General features: G+C 39.0%; 1 protein-coding gene across 1 annotated transcript in view; it reads right to left on the bottom strand.

Annotated features, from left to right (window-relative positions):
• LOC146003616 (suppressor of lurcher protein 1-like) overlaps positions 1-18235 on the bottom strand; it is a 445888-nt gene that overhangs the window by 85077 nt on the left and 342576 nt on the right. The window contains exon 9 of the mRNA XM_083141931.1: positions 3068-3145. Coding sequence (XP_082998057.1) covers positions 3068-3145 — 78 coding nt within the window. The remainder of the gene's footprint in view (positions 1-3067; positions 3146-18235) is intronic.

The raw sequence follows: 18235 nt of genomic DNA, 5'->3' as shown, positions 1-18235 counted from the left end.
AAGGGAGATAATGAAAGAAGAGAGAGAGAAAGAGAAGAGAGAGTTAATTCCTGGTTTCCACGGCTCGTTGTCGCCCAATTTCTGCGAGATGCCGAGGTCTCCGCTGGGGGAGCGGAAGTTCTGTTCCCTGCGGCTTTCAGCTCCACCAGTTCCATACGACCTGCGAAAGGGTTGCCGGGTAATACGAGTGGAACTCCTTCGTGTCTCTACTGGCTTCCCAGTTACAGGAACGAGCTTAGAGAGAGACTCCGCACTTGGTCGGCAAATTAACAGTTTGGTGGGGGCGAGCGGAGCGGTCAGACACTCCCAACTCATTTCCATACAGAAATTGGAGCCATTCTGCGGAATAATCTTGTCGGGAATTAAACGAGGAATTCAGCGTTCGGAATTGAAATCACTCAAAAACATCAAATTCCATGTTTACACATATCAGTTTCGTGTGTTTAGACCTATATAATATTACCTGCTACATAAAGGATGAAGCTGCCGTGATTTTGTGGGTTATGACTGGCATGCGGGAGACCCGGGTTCGATTCACGGGGTGTGTGTTCTATGAATTTTTCCGGCCGTGTCACTGTATAAAGCTTGCCGTGCACTGAGAAGCCGGAAGCGCGGTAACAGAACGGAACATTTTTAGCTTCCGGCATCTCGGTGGGCCATAACCCTCCAGATACCCTGCAGACTTCTAGCCGGAAATTCCATGCTTCGGTTCCGCACATTACCCTGTAGTAAGCGTTACACCATTTGATTTCAATGGAAGCAGACGACAGATGTTCTGTTGCGAGATTTTTCCGAGTTTCCCCGCGTCTCAGTGCGCGAGGTCCTTAAAGCGGCTCTGAGGTTCATCCAGCCTCAACTAAATGAGTATCTTTACCTGAACGTGGTGCTGATCACATCGCCTCCGAAACGGCCGACATCAAAGGATGCGTGGGGCAATACCCACATCCCACTATGTGCCTCATGTTAAGGTGCAAAGTGCACGAGAACTTTACCTACCTTTACACCGGATTCGATACCCGGTGGAGGTACATAGTGGTCCGAATCCCACTTTAAACTGTAGGTCCAGTCTCGATTAGCCTATCTGTACATAAAATGAACTTAATACAACAAACTCAACCACCGAATATTCTGGATTTCAATACTTCGAGATGATCATCTAATCGTCATTCTATTTTTTCCTCATGGCCACGATGAGCCAAAAATGGCAGCGACGTAAAGGTAAGAGAGAACTTGCATAATACACGATGTCGTCTTTTACTACAAAAAAAAACACTTTGAACTCCGTGCTTACATTTACTTTATCTAAAATTCACGTATTTTAAAATGATGTCATCGCAAGCCGACCAATCTCCGTTTAATATATCTTATTGCCTCCCCTATTGTCCTCTCGTCTTAACCACGATGGTCTCGTTATAATCATAAATATTTATTTTAAAATTAAATGTCTTTTTTCTTTCGGCATGCAATTAAAAATTACGTATGTGAGTTTCATAGGCTCCGTGGAACTTGCGCCGACAAGAAAAATAGGGAAGTTGCGCCGAAGACGCATTGTTGCCAACGTGAAATCAAATACCCCAAATCGTCGAAGATAATATATAAACACATACCAATGCGGAATCATACTTGTTGCTTATATTTCCAAGTTACTTACATTATAAATCATAATAACATAATTTCGTTAAATAACATTGATTAATGTTAATTATGTATATTAATTATAACAAAGCAAGAAAAATATTATTTTTACAATTTTTAAAGAAACTTACCCATACCCCTTGTTTCCCCTCTTGAGGCGAAATTGAAGCCCCTGGCGAATGAGCAGTGGCTTCCCCTTCGTAGTGTCCGTTACTTCCAACTCCAAGATAAAAATATTGAAGTACTTACAAGTCTGGTTTTTATATATATATATTGTCCTGTTCGTATTTCTATTCGTAGGAAAAGTGAAAGGTGTAATTTCTATTCGTATGGAAAAGTGACAGGTGTTTTTTTCTATTCGCAGGAAAAGTGACAGGTGTTTTTTTCTATTCGTAGGAAAAGTGAAAGGTGTATTTATATTCGTAGGAAAAGTGAAAGGTGTAATTTCTATTCGTATGGAAAAGTGACAGGTGTTTTTTTCTATTCGCAGGGAAAGTGAAAGATGTGGTTCTATTAGTAGGAAAAGTGAAAGGTGTATTTATATTCGTAGGAAAAGTGAAAGGTGTAATTTCTATTCGTATGGAAAAGTGACAGGTGTTTTTTTCTATTCGCAGGGAAAGTGAAAGATGTGGTTCTATTCGTAGGAAAAGTGAAAGGTGTTTTTATATTCGTAGGAAAAGTGAAAGGTGTAATTTCTATTCGTATGGAAAAGTGACAGGTGTTTTTTTCTATTCGCAGGGAAAGTGAAAGATGTGGTTCTATTCGTAGGAAAAGTGAAAGGTGTATTTATATTCGTAGGAAAAGTGAAAGGTGTAATTTCTATTCGTATGGAAAAGTGACAGGTGTTTTTTTCTATTGGCAGGGAAAGTGAAAGATGTGGTTCTATTCGTAGGAAAAGTGAAAGGTTTATTTATATTCGTAGGAAAAGTGAAAGGTGTATTTCTATTCGTATGGAAAAGTGACAGGTATTTTTTCTATTCGTATGGAAAAGTGACAGGTATTTTTCTATTGGTTTACCCTATTATATTCGTAGAAAAATGAATAGAACAGGTAAAGGAATGTAAGTGGGGTTGGCAACACTTAACTCAAAATCCATCCCGGCGCAAATTCTACGCCGCGCAAATTCTATGGGGCGCAAATTCCACCGGAGCAAAATCCCCGCACCCATTTCATATTTATGCGTATACATGCCACCTCGGTGACGGAAAACGTTGATCTGGCGAATCACGCCATCGAATAAAGAAATAATGTTATCGTTAAAAAGAAAGACATATATGTGGGAAATGTAGTTTGTAAAACTGTGGTCTAATATCATTGCTATATAAATGTTACATTACGAAATATATGAATCCATATACTTCCGAGTGATAGATAATCAACTTTGTTCCTGCACCTTTATATGGACTACAGGAAGACTAGAGAAAGTTCTTACCTGATACGCTGGCGGCAACTTCAAACGATGAGGAATATTTTTGATGAGACAGGTTCACTGGGTCCATGCGATCGGGTTCTGGAAAACAAAAAAACATTCAAAAATTATCTTAGCACATTTACATTGGTTACGTGTTTTATGTGCACAGTGTACTTTCATAACGACCAATTTTAACGATCCATTTTCATCTATGTACTACATTGATCAGGAAAAGAAAGGTATATTTTTACGCTGGGAGAAATCAGGTATCGTCGATGTCACCAGTATATCAAAGGCAACAGATCCAGTTGTGGTAGCAATGGCAGCGACGATTCCTCACAGGTAAAATAGAAAGATCTATAACTAGGCGAAATCAGGGCTGGCTCAGTTGATAGAGGAATGTCACGTTACGCTAGGGACCCAGGTTTTAGTCCTGGTCGAGTCTGCATTTCTCGCTGAAATTTCTACATAGTATATCTATTGTGGGTGCCAAACTATTGGGTAACTGAAAAATGTACTACTTTTGTCAGGATTGCCACGTGTCACGTGTGTATTGCCTTCGTTCAATTTTTTTGCCAAAAGATGGTGCTTGATAAAGAATGCTAGAAGCTCTTGTTGTAAATATGAGTGTTGTTATCTTGATATGAATAACTCCGTTGAAAAATGACATTTTTTTTCGAAACAATGACATCAATTTATTCTAAGTGTGCTTTACACTGCATACAAGTCAATGTTGATTGAATTATTGATTGATTTAGTTTATTTTACTTCGCGTTTTGAGCCTCTTGGCTAATTTGCGAAGATGGGGATGAGTGATGAAATGATGAATTTGATGAATGGACATTCACAAAGAACCAAGCCCGAGCGGGATTCGAACCCGGGACCCCTGGCGTCGTAGCGCGATATGCTAACCACTCCGACACAGAGGCCGACAACCACTCGGCTACAAGTCAATGTAATATACACGCTGATTATGTATAGATAACGCTTGTAGACGAAGACTAATATCTACGGCCCATATAACTACAACTAAGATACCACTATCAAGGTTAATTGTGAGATTCTGAAAATAATACCAGTTACAATAGGAGTAATTAAAGAGAATCCTTCGATGTACAATTTCATAATTCATTTGTTCTATATACATTTTATGGTCAAAACCAACATGTGTACTATGTCAAATTAAAAATAAGCGTTTACAGTAGAATATTTCTTTGGAACAAACACTTTCTTCTCAGATGTCTAGGTTATTGGTAAATTAATGATAAACATAAAATCATTAGTGAAAAATACGATTTATGGTAAATATTCGATATCGCCTGAACGAATTTCTTCAAATTTACAGGAGAAACTACTTACTGAAATCAGTTTCTGTAGCATTGTCGAAGTTCTTGGAGGTATTTTCTTTCGCGGAAACTGAAAACTTCAGCATAGAATGCTGCAGAACAATAAATAATCACTTGTTACGTAAGGAACTTGCATTTTCTGTAACATTATGCCGTTGTTTCCATTATGTACGTGCAGATGGCGCGAGCGTTCGAAGTCACGTGGTCTCGCCAGTGTTTCCAAACGTGCCTTCTTTTACGAGATTTTTTTTAACTATGCTTACCTAAACTAACCCAACCTAACCTAACCTTGCCGGAAATGTTTAGTGGGGTTATCGTGAATAATTTTTGGGGCTATCCGCCAATGGTTTGTGGTGCTATCGTGAATGTTTTTTTGGGGCTATCCGTCAATGGTTTGTGATGACATAATGAACACGAAAGTAGTTTTTTTCGGTAAAGAAGGTTGAAACACTGCATACCCACTCCAAATCGACAAAACACAAGTACGACGCGCGATGATCCATGACGAGTGCACGCCATATTGTCTGTTACCCAAGCAGAACAAGGAAGACAAATAATGACTCGTAATATGAAAAGTTGACACTATTTTATGGGGAAAGGCATAACTTCACCTTAAAGAATCTTCCGCAATGCAAAATAGTTAAGTATCAATGCTAAAATTAACGAAATAAACGAGTGAGAGGTGTTCGGGACTTATCAGATAATTACCCGATTTTTTTTTACTAATCCGCGATCGATAAACCTAAGATAACATTTTAAGCTTTCATTAAATAGGATTGATATAGTGTTATATTTTTCAGAAGTTAACATCAGCAATCCTGGATTGGCAGCCATTTCTATTAGCTACCACTTTCACATAGCAATGATAGGTTTTTTGCTGTCCTTAGGCACCCAGATAACTATGACATCAACGAAAATTGTGACAAGCACCGACCGGCCTCTATAAAGTTACTAAAAATTGTTAATACCCAATGTTATTCTTCCTCAATCGAACGTCAGATTCAGGCAACGGTGAATAACACACTTTCACTTTACATCACTATTAATGCGCACAGGAAAAACTTTTATCAGTTCGTCTTGGTTTCATGTGTATGCACATGTGGCTAAATACAGCAACGCAGTTTCCAAATAACAAGTTTTGAAACACGGTTGTAAGTCGTTCACTATTCAGATAAAACAACACATGTATACGTATACCCTATATACACTGAGATGCAGCACAAATAAGAGTTCTTCATAAAGGTTGGTAGTTAACCACGTGCTCATATAATTGCGTCATAACGTGTAAATCTTCATGCGTGCTGGCGTGGCCGTTACAATTAGTGTACCAATTCCTTGGCTGGCTTATTTCGTCGGAGTGGTTATCGCTAGGGCTTGGAAGTTGAAGACTTATAAACTAAACATATAAAAAAAGGACGTAAAAACGGAAAAAAGGACGTATATATGTGATACAAATTAATTAATAACTTCAGTTTTAATTACGTATTTAATGAATAGAAAACTACAAAATTCTGGTGGTATGGAACACAGTGCGAAAAAATATATGAATGAAATGCATCTTCTTTCAGTCCAAAATTGTTTTTCTCTCGTTTCAGGGATGGTTCAAATATATTTATTTATTTATTTTTCTTAATTTCTTTACTACAGAAAGGATGTTTAAGAGATGATGGACTGATGATGATTCGAATTCAGAATGGGCAGTAAGATAGTCGAAAGAAGGTGAAGTTGCAAAAAAGGCTGTTAAGATCTGAAAAAGGCTAAAAAAAGGACCAATAAACCAAAAAACGCCGAAAAAGGCAAAAAAGGACAAATAAAACCCACCTTTTTCTTGCCTACAATGACCCAAAATGAACATATATTATGTTGGGCTTCGTCTTCTGACACTAGGGAAAAAAAGTATATTTCCTCAACTTTCGAGCCCTAGTTATCACGTTGCACTACGACGCCAGGGGTACCGGGTTCGAATCCCGGCCCGGCATGGATGTTTGTGAATGTCCATTCATCAATTTCATCACATCATCACTCATCCCCATCTTCGCAAATTAGCCAAAAGTGGCAGAAAAAGCGAAGTAAAATTAAGCAAATCAACCACAAGAGTATTTCGTGTACCTTAATCCTACCTGTTTCATTCCGAGACAAGAATTCAGTATCTCTTTTCTTCAGAAGAGGTTCAGTTGAATACTAGTTGAGAAATCCTTGCAACCACGAAGAGAAAGACAATCTGAAGCGGTCTAATAGTTTGATGTGATCATTGTTAGGGTAATTAATAGGGCGTCAAAGGCTCGAAAGTTCTGCTTCCCTTTTTTTGGTTCACGGCTGAACAGAGCGAGCGGTTCGGGGGGAAGCAAAAATGAGCAGAGGGAGGAAAGTTTGATAACTTCGGAACAAGAGCGGGAGGGGGGGGGGAGTTCCCAAAGTTGCTCCACAATTAGCCCAAATTTAATCATATCGTTCGGAGGGAAAAGTTTCCCCTCGAGTAAATTATTCTCCACCTTCCCACAAATCTTGTTGTTCAGGCAAAGTTAAAGTCTTGAAGACGGCGCTGCCCCCGTCCGCAGGAATGCTCTGGACTTTTTTCACGTAGAGAAGTTTTTAGTATCGAAATGCATCAGTTGTTAAATTTAGACGTGTAATGTTGGTTTCTTTGAAATGATTGTCTCATCTCAATTCATGCATTTTACTGCGTCAGACGGAACAGCAACTGATAAAAGTAACCTTTCATGCATTTCTATGTGTATTTTGATGCATCAAAAGTGCATCAGCATCTTATGCACTTTAATGTGTTACTGGAGTCAACCGATTTTTGTCAATTGACAAATTTTGAATTGTGTGTACAGTGGGATAAACAAGTGTGGCTCGGGAAATTTTCCATGACTATTTTTATTAATTTTTAAGGAATGATCTTTTACGTATGCTAGTGCAGAGGTTCTCAGTAGCTTGTTTGGTGTTTTATTTCCATTCGTCAAGCTCGCAAGAGAATGAACATGGTGATGGATGATTTCCTTCCTAATACTTATGCATCATACTGTACATTATAGTACTGGCCCCTCTTTCGCTCCCTCGTCTCCTTTGAGTGTCCCACCCCCAAGCGTTTACAATGGGATATCATTGTAATGCATTGATTGTAGACATATGTAATTTATCCGTCCAGGCAGTTTCAGCCCACAATCATCTGTTTCATTTTCATATATCAATGTATTGGTAAGATAGACTAAACTACAATTTAAGATGGAGATAGTGACTATGTTGACCTAAGTCTCAATTTCGCTGCGTCTTTCACCTCATGATCCATATTTGAGGACCCACTACTAGACAAATTACGGTTATACGTGTACTACTGGTCTTCGAGCGTATACCGCTCGTTTTGCCTGTTCGAACGTTTTGCCTGTTCCAGCGAAGAAGTTCTCAATTCCGTACGCTATCTAGCATCGTCCGTGCGAACTATTTGGCGCTCGATTCAGAACTTTAATGACCTCTCATTTTTGGAATTTTGAAAACTGTGGAACCAATTATTCCTTAGATTAAATGCGTATTCTTTGCAAGTTTCCCTTGATCAATTACACATTTATTTATTTCACCTATAACAGAGCTTTCGATCCAATTACAAAAGGCTTACATAAATTATAAACAATTAAAAATTTCAATTTCAATAATACAAAACAAAGAAAGAAGAAAGAGAGCAAAACTACCCTAATCATTGATTAAAGAATACTAGCACAAATTTGATAGAAAACGTAAATTTAAAAATGACATTTACAGAAGTGTAGCAAGATACATATCTATATGCAGACATTGATATATACCAGAGGCGTCTCCTGAACGCATGCGGAGCATGCACCCCATGCGTTCAGGAGACACCTCTGATATATACATACGGGCATTGATTTGTTCATGACATTCTTCCAAGGACAGTCAGGAATTGCTTGAATGGCATAGCGAAATACAAGTCTCCACCATTTCTGACTATTTCATTGTGTTTAATACATAGTCTTAGAATGGGCGAATTCTGGTGCACGGTTGAGTGGCATTTTCTGTAATAAAAAGTCTGCCTGAACCGTAACATGTCCTTCTTAACATTACAGTTTAATGTTTGGAGGAGATTTGGACTGTCAACCAGCCCGTTGACTAACTTATATAAGAATAATTGATGTGATACTTCTCTCCTTAACATTGGTGTAACATTGAATTCACTGAGTAGTTATTTATATGATACCTGATCCTGAAAAGATGATTTTTTGTATTTTTTGTAATACAATAATACAATAATCTTTTTGCTATTACATTGTGTATAAGGTGATATAATTATCTCTAGGGTCCGGGACTTTATGTTATAACATTCATTTTCAAAATCAGACGAAATAGACAATCTTGACAAGGCATGTTTTAACATATTTTATAAATTTCGCGTTTTTACAACATATTTCTTCAATTTTCTCATAATAAGACATATTTCTGTATAATTTCTCATAATAAGACATATTTCTGTATAATTTCGTAATTGTCTTGCATATAATTGGTTATTTTATAATTTATTCTTCGTACCTTTAATGCAACGGATACTTTATATTATCGAAGGCAGTATAATGAAATTAAGGACAAAGAAATTAAAAGAAGCTGCGGTATTTTCTTACCAACTAATACAGTACAATAATTCTCCCCCCCCCCCAGATTTTCTTATCTCCCGAGAGTTGATAGCCGTGCGGACATTATCAAGGAAAAAATGTTCTCCATCATTGTTCTCCTCTACTCTATCGGCAATCAAGTACAGGAGTTTCAAGATATCGTAACGATCCGTAATATTTTTTAATTATTATGGACAACGAACTCCAACTTCCAGTCATTCAACAATAGTTTTCCAATCAGGAAATATTCAGAAACATTACAGGAATGCAGTGTCAGACAGCACTGAAGCTCTTCCTGGTCATCAGCGGTATAAACACGTAAAGGACGAAATCCAGGAAGAGGCTACAGTCCTGACTGTGCATTTGTTTAGTAAATTGAATTGCAATAAATGTCTGGGAGGCAGAGAGTTCGGGGTCAGTTCGAATTCAGTTATTGAGGAGCACGCAAGCCAGATTCTACGTACAGTCACAAGCATAACCTCTCCCAGCAGATCTTCAGTTGGAGTACAGAGACAGGTATATCCTTACATTACCCATGCTGATCCAGTCTTTAGGGGTGTGAAACTCAAGTGTCATGTGTTGCCATTCAAGTGTGTAAATTTAGTACCTCTAGCACGTTACCACCAAGCTCATCACGAGCAGAGAGTGCTTTACCATCAAGGATGAATGATGATTAGTGAGCTACATTCCCAAAAGATCCCCCAATACCTAAGGGTATGAGACGATATCTTGTCGTTGGAGCCAGTGTGTATGCTCTGTGCCTGCTTAGAACATTTGCAGTAAACCTCACGATATATCCTATATTTTCCCACTACATTTTTCAGTTAAAGGAATTCTGTCTTCATTTAATACCCCACCCTAATCCATCTTTCCTGGAAGATACTGACTTCTCGAATAATGAGAGATTTGAAAGTACTGTTGTGCATATACAGGGAATATTTCTGAATTTTCTGACATTTTAAATTTTTTATGACATATTTCTAATTTTGTGTGACATATTTTACAATTTTTTATGACATAATTACATACATAGTTTACAGTTTTACAGGACATAAAGTCCCGGGCCCTAATCATCACTCTTCCTCATCGTCGCGATTAGCCGAGGTGGGAGAAAACGTACGCAGAATAACAGACACGAACATGAAATAATAACAAAATAATAAGAAGTCAGCAAACTCCGTAAATTTATTTCCGAGTGTTCCGCAACCCTCTGATCCTTTCCAAGCTTAAGAGTTTCCGTAGCAACTGAGGAAAACCTCCGGCCGACTCAATATGCCCCCCCCCCCCTCCTCCAGCGAGTGGGGCAAAACCTGAAAGTGAGCCAAAAAAACCGCAGTCAAAGAAACGAGGCTACGTGGCTTCATTCTTCTAGGTCATTTATTTCAGCCTCCGCGCTTCTGATTGGCCGAAATTGCTCCTGCGCCCTGAACGCCCCTTAGAGCCGAGGGCACCGTCTCCAAATTGGCAGCGGGGGGAGTTTTGCAGGGGGCAATCTCGGCGATGCTGTGCTTAATGCACATATTTTCCTTTCTTGCAGAGAGAAAGAGTAGGAAGTTCTACAGTGACTTGCAATTCTCTTACAAAAATATCACAGGGTGTTCAGAGATCTGTACTGGCTTAACCTTTTTTAATGTTCCTATTCGTTTAAGCCCGATGAGATTAGAAGAACTGTTTGTTTTTAAGTCAAAATCGGGACTGGACCTACAGTTCAGAGCAGCCATGACAATCAATAGTATGTTGGTGTATGTTCGTATCATTATATTGTTAAAAAAAAATGTTATAAACTGTGTATCGTGCATAATTGATATATATTATTGTACTAAAACCGGTCATGAAAACCTACTACAATGACCGGGGTTCGTCGTGCTGACCACACGTCACCCCGTAACTGTTTGGATGAGTGAGTAGGATAAGCCGGCAGTTGGTAGGTAGGGCTCTTGCGTCACGGGTTATTATTGTAGTAAAATATATAGAAATTACTGAAAAATTAATTATTGAAAAAGAGCCGCAATGGTCTAATCCGTAGGGCGTCTGACTGTCACGCGGGAGACCCGGGTTCGATTTTCGGGGTGTGTGATCTAAGGTTGGACTGTGGGGTTCACTCAGCCTCAAGTCAGTGGGTACATGGGGGAAACTCTACGGGGTAAAAGCGGCGGCCTTGTGATGACATCACTTCCAGAATTGTCGAGATCGAGAATGTGTGCGGCCCTATCCCCACATCCCCATAATGTGTCTTCATGGCATGGGGAACTTCATGGGGTCTATGGTACGTACATAGAGTATTTGTAATAATAGCGTTCTTTATTCTCAAAACTTTTTACAGACTACTGGAATCGAACCTGGAACACCTTGATTACCCTACTCTATAGGGAGCCTTGAGGTTAAAAGTGACAAGCCTGCACAGAAACTTACCATTTGCTCGTAGGGACAGCGGGAAAACCCCTTCATTCTCCAACTGACCACTCGCTCAAGCCTTTAGATCTGAACGAATCACTCATCGTTAGAGTCGCGCTTAACCTTATTGGTCGAAAATACCGGACGTAAAAGCAACAACGAAGCTACAACAGTGGAGCCCCTCGTAACGACCGTGAAAACTGCTCCCTGGGGATTGTTGTCGAAGAATGCTTACGTCACGCTCTCGTAACCCTGGCTATTGATTTTGCATTTTGCTCCGTTTCCCTCTCCTCCGGTAATTCTATCTTCTTTCGCAACGGAAGGTTCATCTTTGCCCAGCCGAGGGGAAGCGTCTCCATCCTCCCACCAAACACGACGGAGGCGAAAAACAAAACATCAACGCTTGTTCGCTTCGGTTGTTTTACAGAAACACGCTCATCTCAATAACAGCATCTTGTCAGGCTGCTTTCGGAGTCGGTGTATTACAAGAGGCTATTTGCAATTAGGTTTGAGTCGACTTTTATGCACAGATAGGTTAATGGGGAGCGGATCCGAAACACTGTGTTGCCTCCATCGAACCCGGGACCCTTTAATTACAAGGCGGCGATGTTACCAGCACGCCATAGGGGAGGCCCAAGAGAGAGAGATTTGAATGATAAGAAATAAGAAGACAATGTAATGGAAGAAAAGAAGCGAATACAAGAGAAAGGAAGGGAGGGTGAAAGAAGAGAACAGATGAGAATAGAAATGATGAAAATAGCAGTGAAGAGAAAAAGAAAGAGCAGATGAAAAGGAGAAGAAAGATAGAAGAAAGGAGGAGAGGGTGAAAGATGAGAGGAGAAGAGAAGAATAAAAGAGAAGAAAGGAGAATACAATTGATAAGAAAAGTAGCGAAGAGGAAAAGAGAAAAGGAAATCACGAAGGAAGATAGGAGAATAGAAAGGAGGTGAAAGAGAAGAGAATATAAAGTAGAAGACATCAGAACAGTAGTGAAGAGAAAAATGAAGAGATAAAAAGAAGGAAGAAGGAAAGGAGGGTAGGTGAAGAAGAAGAGGAGATAGAAACGAAAGGTAAGCGAAGAGAAAATGAGGGGAAAGAATGGGATGGAAAAGAAGACAAAGTGAAAGAAATGGAAGATAGAATATTTGAAGAGAGCAGGAAAATGGGGGGAAATTCTTTTTCATGGCTAAGAGAGTTTCGGCAAACAAAGGAAACAGGCTGTGTAAACAGGTTTTGTCACGGTTATTCACAGAAAATTCTCCCTGAAACCAATGAAGAAAGTGCTCCATGATGGTTTGTGTGAAGGGTTTTCGTAGATATAACGAAATAACTTCAGTTGACTTTGCAGAAAAATGAACATGGGTGAGACGGCTGTGTCCAATACGCAGTCGAGTAAGATCAACTTCTCGACGAGAAAGACGGAACGAGGAACGCCATGCGGAATGGCGTTCCCCGTCACGTCTTACGACTCTTCCGGTCAGATGTCGAAAAGCTTCAAGATATGTATGGCGTTCCTCGTTCCGTCTTTCTCGTCGAGAAGTTGATCTTACTCGACTGCGTATTGGACACAGCCGCCACTTGCTGGAAGGACTTGACCCTCCGTTGTGCCGTTCTTTTAAGTATTAGGCACATTCTTGTCGAATGTGGTGATTGTAATTACCTCAGACAGGGTTTAACCTTCCCAACGGTTTGTCGTCTACGTTGGGTTATGACAGTGTTTTGGCACAGATAAGGGTATATACCCTTGTCTGTGGTCTTAGAAAATATTCTTAGATTTTTTAGACGAGCAGGTTTTTTTTTCACTTTTTCTGAGGTAGTCTCTACCATACCTTTTTAATGTGTTATGTTTGTCCTATGCAGCTTCATTTACAACCTGCATTTTAAACTTTTCTCAAGGGTATTTTTACCAGGGTTGTTTGTGACCGAGTATTTTGGGTCACGTAAAATAACGCACACGTAGGACGAAAGGGTGATTACGAGGAACAGGAATAGTGCGTAGGAAGAGTGTTGGATTACAGTGAGCGTGTTTTGCATAGTGGCGCAATAGAAGCTGTCGCTAGGCGGGTAAGAGCTTGAATGCTATTGGTTAACATTGCATGGTGTGATTATGCAAAGACTAATCACAGCCTTAGAGTTGCAATGGGGTGAGTGATGCAAAATGAACGAGAACAGTGCGGTTGGATACAGAAAAGGCTAAACATCTACTTTCTCGGCGTGGAAAGATTTCCTCGGTTCGGAGTAGTGCATTCGGACGTCGCGTTGCGAGTTCCCCGCGATTGATCAAACTTTATCCGTTCGTCGCGAAAATACTTTTATAATCCCACATCACATTCTCTGGCCTAAGAACAGCATAAGAAGAAAAGTTCATACCGCTGTTTATATTGTATAATGTTGCGAATATTGGAGTTTAAGGTTTATTTTCAAATACAAGGTAAAAATTAGATATTAGTGGTTTATTTCCTTTTGTGTTAATCTTTTCACAGTACACAAATTAGCTGACTTAAGACTTGCGAGTGACTGGTCGGTCTGGTGCCATAAACCCAGAGCTCGTAAGCCGAATCAGGTTACTACAATCAAAGCAAGAGTAAAATCAGAAAACAAGTAAGCAACCACAAAATTGAAAACGGTTGAATGTTAAAGGTCCAGAGACCCATAAATTATAATGGGTTCTATTGCGTTTTGCTGCAGGACCGGATCATTTTTTCTAGCACAATTTAATTTCGGGCCAAGTTGCGTATTGTTACATTGAAAAAAGGTTCCTGGACCGTATTTTAATTGTTCCTGAAAAAAGGTTACTGGACCGTATTTAAATTCATTCAGAAAAAGTTCCTGGACCGAATTTAAATTGGTTCAAAAAATGTTCCTGGACCGTATTTAAATTCATTCAGAGAAAAGGTTCCTGGATCGTATTTAAATTGATCGAGAAAAAAGTTCCTGGACCGAATTGAAACACTTTACAGATAAAAAGGTTCTTTACGGGTTCCACAACCCATTTACGCTTGCTGATTTTCTCTCCTGGACCGGAATTGAATTTATTTAAAATTCCTGGACCTTTAACAACCCTGCTTTTTACACCTATTTTTCATTTTTCAATCTATTAATTTTAAGGTAAGGGTTTTAGACATGGGGATCTTCCCCGCACATACTGAAGGGTGCAAAATGACCTAATGTGCCGACGCACCCAATAATTTTAATACAATCAATCAATCGAAAAGGAAGGAATGAAACACATCCATTCGTTCTGCCTTATAAGCACTCAACAGGTTGTGTAACATGTTTTGCATAAATCTTGCACTATCGTGAAAAAATATAGAATATTCACCAGTTGTGCAAGAGGGAGTGGGACGACTTTTGGGTCACCCTGTAGTACCGGAACGTCGCTCCAGAGCACTCCGTTTCCATTACGCAACCGGAACTGAAAAATAAAATTCATTTCGGTAGCCCTCCAGGGACACTGGAGAATAAAATGATAAACAAGAATCGATTTCAAACAGGAAGGGGGAGGGGGGGGGGGGGCTGTGCTCCACTGGTGCGTATCCCTTGTTTGTTTGCAATGCACGTCATTGCCAGGAATCGAAGTTGCAAATTAAATGCAAAACACAAACCGTTTGGATTTCCGATATTGCTCGAAGGATATAATTGCATCAGCAGCTCAATCAACGTAATTAAATATGAAATAGATTATGAAAAGAGTATTTTCCATCGCGCTGTATCCTATGCAAAGCATTGCACGCCGAATGAGTGCGTACCCGGATAATGATTAGCGGAATAAACCAGATGATTAACAAAATCACGTTTAATGTGCAATTTGTTTTATTAACTTCTACGAGGTGCGTCCAGGAAGTTGAGGCACAGCATTATTTCTTTGAACACACACACATTTATAGATGTTACGAAATTTCAACATCAAGATAAATTGTATGGAGGAAAAGAATAATTTTAAAAAATATGCACTTGGTTTAGTAACTTTTCTTTTAATTCTAGCTTTAATTCTGCGGTGAACAGCGTTGCTACGCCGTAGTGTTTCCAGTTGCAATGAAATAATACCAAACTTTGAGTTTTTCTTTATTGGTACAAATCTTATGAAGGGCCTCCCCGATGGTGTAGTGATAAGGTCGCCGCCTTTTGATCAAGGGGTCTCGGGTTCGATACCTGGTGAAGGCACATAGTGGTTCCGATCCCACTTTAAGCTGTAGGTTCAGTTCCGATTAACCTTACTGTGGATAAAGTGGACTTAAAACGAATTTTATGAATTTGAAATTCATTAATCACATCATTTATGCTAGCCCTGTAACATGAAAATGTAAAATTCTGCTTAAAGATATGGTGTTTTAAGTCCACTTTATGCACAGTAAGGCTAATCGGGACTGAACCTACAGCTTAAAGTGGGATCCGAACCACTATGTGCCTCAACCGGGAATCGAACCCAGGACCCCTTGATTACAAGGCGACGACGTTACCATTGCGCCATCGAGGAGAGCAACAAATCCTACTTTATGCACGCTATTTGAATTTAGTAATTTGAAGTTATTACTCCATACGAACCATATACACGTTCATCGGTATTTAGATGATTCAGTACAGTTCACATTTTTCATTAGGCTACAAGACAAAAAAATATAATTAATTACGAAATCTATATAATTTTCAATCTAAGTCTTCACTTACGCAATTATATTCCTACTTAAATTACAGTTTTTTTATTTGTGTTTTAACCTGTAACGACCGCCATGTTAGGCAAATTTCAGTTGGCATTTATTTTATTCGTATACTTTCAAGTTAAGAACTTGGATTAAATTATTTATACTTAATTATTTTCATAATTCATGTATATATTTATATTTTATCTTATGTTATTATACTATTTGCGTATTTTTGCAACATTAATTCAGATTTTATAGACTAATAATTATCCCAAATAATATATGCAACGTTTTCATTAATTTTTCAAATTCAAGATGGCTAGGATTATTTCTATCTTTCACGAAGTTATTGTTTAAGCACATGTTAAATACACTTCTTCTTAATATCGATTTTTGTTCAACAATGTACAAGATTGAAGTAATGTTAAGTCTTCGTTATAAATACGTAAACTAAATCTTATTTAATCGTTTTATGTGCAAGGGCAAATGTGAATTATTATATAAAATCAGTTTCGTTATTTGTTTTCCTACTTCAATATTATAACATTGTAGCAAAGTAATTCTCTCTCGCTTTCAATAATATATCTTCTCCTATTGGCTGTTTACTTTAGGAGTGTATATGGCGACGTCAAAAGTTCCAATTTGGCATTCTCAATTGTTGCCAACCTAACCAAAGCTTACTATCGCTATTTAACATTAATCTGACATATACATTATCAGCTTTTCTTGTGTTGTTTTTATGTTATGAGTTTGTAGTATTCATTGTAAGAAAGAATCTGTTATGCTGCGCCTCTGAGGTTAGCAGTGCGCGGATTCTATCCTGGTAAATAAGTTGCTTATCACTGCCTAACGAACGAGCAGGACCCAACATATATCTTTAATTTGTGCGAATAAGTATGTACGCCCGCGAATTGTGATTAAAGCTTTTTGAGATTTTAATTATAACTTATTTAATTTTATTTGACGTGATGTGCTGCTCGGTGGTTGCCTTCCTGGTAGATTGGGAATTGTCTTAATCCCGATCCCTGGGCGATAAGATCAAGAATTTTTGTGGGCACTCCATATCGTTTCACTTCCTTCCACATTGCATTTCTGTTGACCGAGTCAAATGCTTTCTCGAAGTCAACGAAAACTGTATAGAGACGAGATGACCATTCTATACTTTGCTCCAAAATTATCCGCAAGGTGTTAATTTGATCAATACAGGAGCGATTTGGTCGAAACCCTGCCTGTTCTCTTCTGAGTCTCAAGTTAACATGCTCCTTAATTCTGTTTAGGATAACTCTAGTGAAGATCTTACTCGGAATGGAGAGAAGTGCTATACCTCTCCAGTTGTCACACTTTGATGTATCCCCTTTTTTCGGTAGCTTCACCAACAGGCCACTCCTCCAGTCCTTAGGCATCACTTCCTCTATCCATATCTTCTCAAATAAGGGCTGCAACATATTTGCTGTGGTGTTTATATCACTTTTCAGCACTTCCGGTGGTATGTTGTCGACACCAGCTGCTTTACAATTACGTACCTCTCTCAGAGCCTGTTTAATCTCTCCTACTGTTGGAACATCCGTCCTAATTCTTACACTGGGGCCAACATCACCATCATTATCATCTTCCTCTTCCCCCTGGTCTATCTGAGCATCCACAGAGCGATTAAGGGTTGCAGAGAAGTGCTCCTTCCAACGTTTCAGTTGGTCCTCAGTATTCGTAAGGAGGGTACCATCTTTACTTCTCACTGGTCGATTTATCTGCATCTGTTTCCTTGACAGAACTTTTGTGATGTTGTATAGTTCTTTAAGATTCCTCTTTTTTGCTGCTTCCTCCGCCTTCTGAGACAGATTGTCTACCCAATTTCTTTGATCCCTACGAACACTACTCTTTACTTCTTGATCCTTCTCTGTATACTTTGTTTGCAATTCTGCCTTCCTTGCCCTTAGAAGCTGTTTATTTCGGGTCTTATATGTATGTTCTATTGAGCTTTGCGTCGTAACATATTTTTCTCGCATATAATGCCATTTCATGTATGTATAATGGAATCAGAATTAATATTTTGTATTTCCTAAACAACGTTTAGCACGATGTTTTAGTCTGTATACCTGATAAAATCCTAATGGCTTGTTTTCCTTTCGTAAATGCTTCTAAACTTGCTAATGAGTTTCCCAAAATATTATTCCATAATTCATTAAC

Source organism: Lepisma saccharinum, chromosome 20 (genome assembly GCF_977018435.1).
Source record: "Lepisma saccharinum chromosome 20, izLepSacc3.1, whole genome shotgun sequence".
NCBI classification, from domain to species: Eukaryota; Metazoa; Arthropoda; class Insecta; order Zygentoma; family Lepismatidae; genus Lepisma; species Lepisma saccharinum.
The sequence above is the reverse complement of the archived record's forward strand: the minus strand, read 5'-3'. Positions and strand labels throughout refer to the sequence as shown.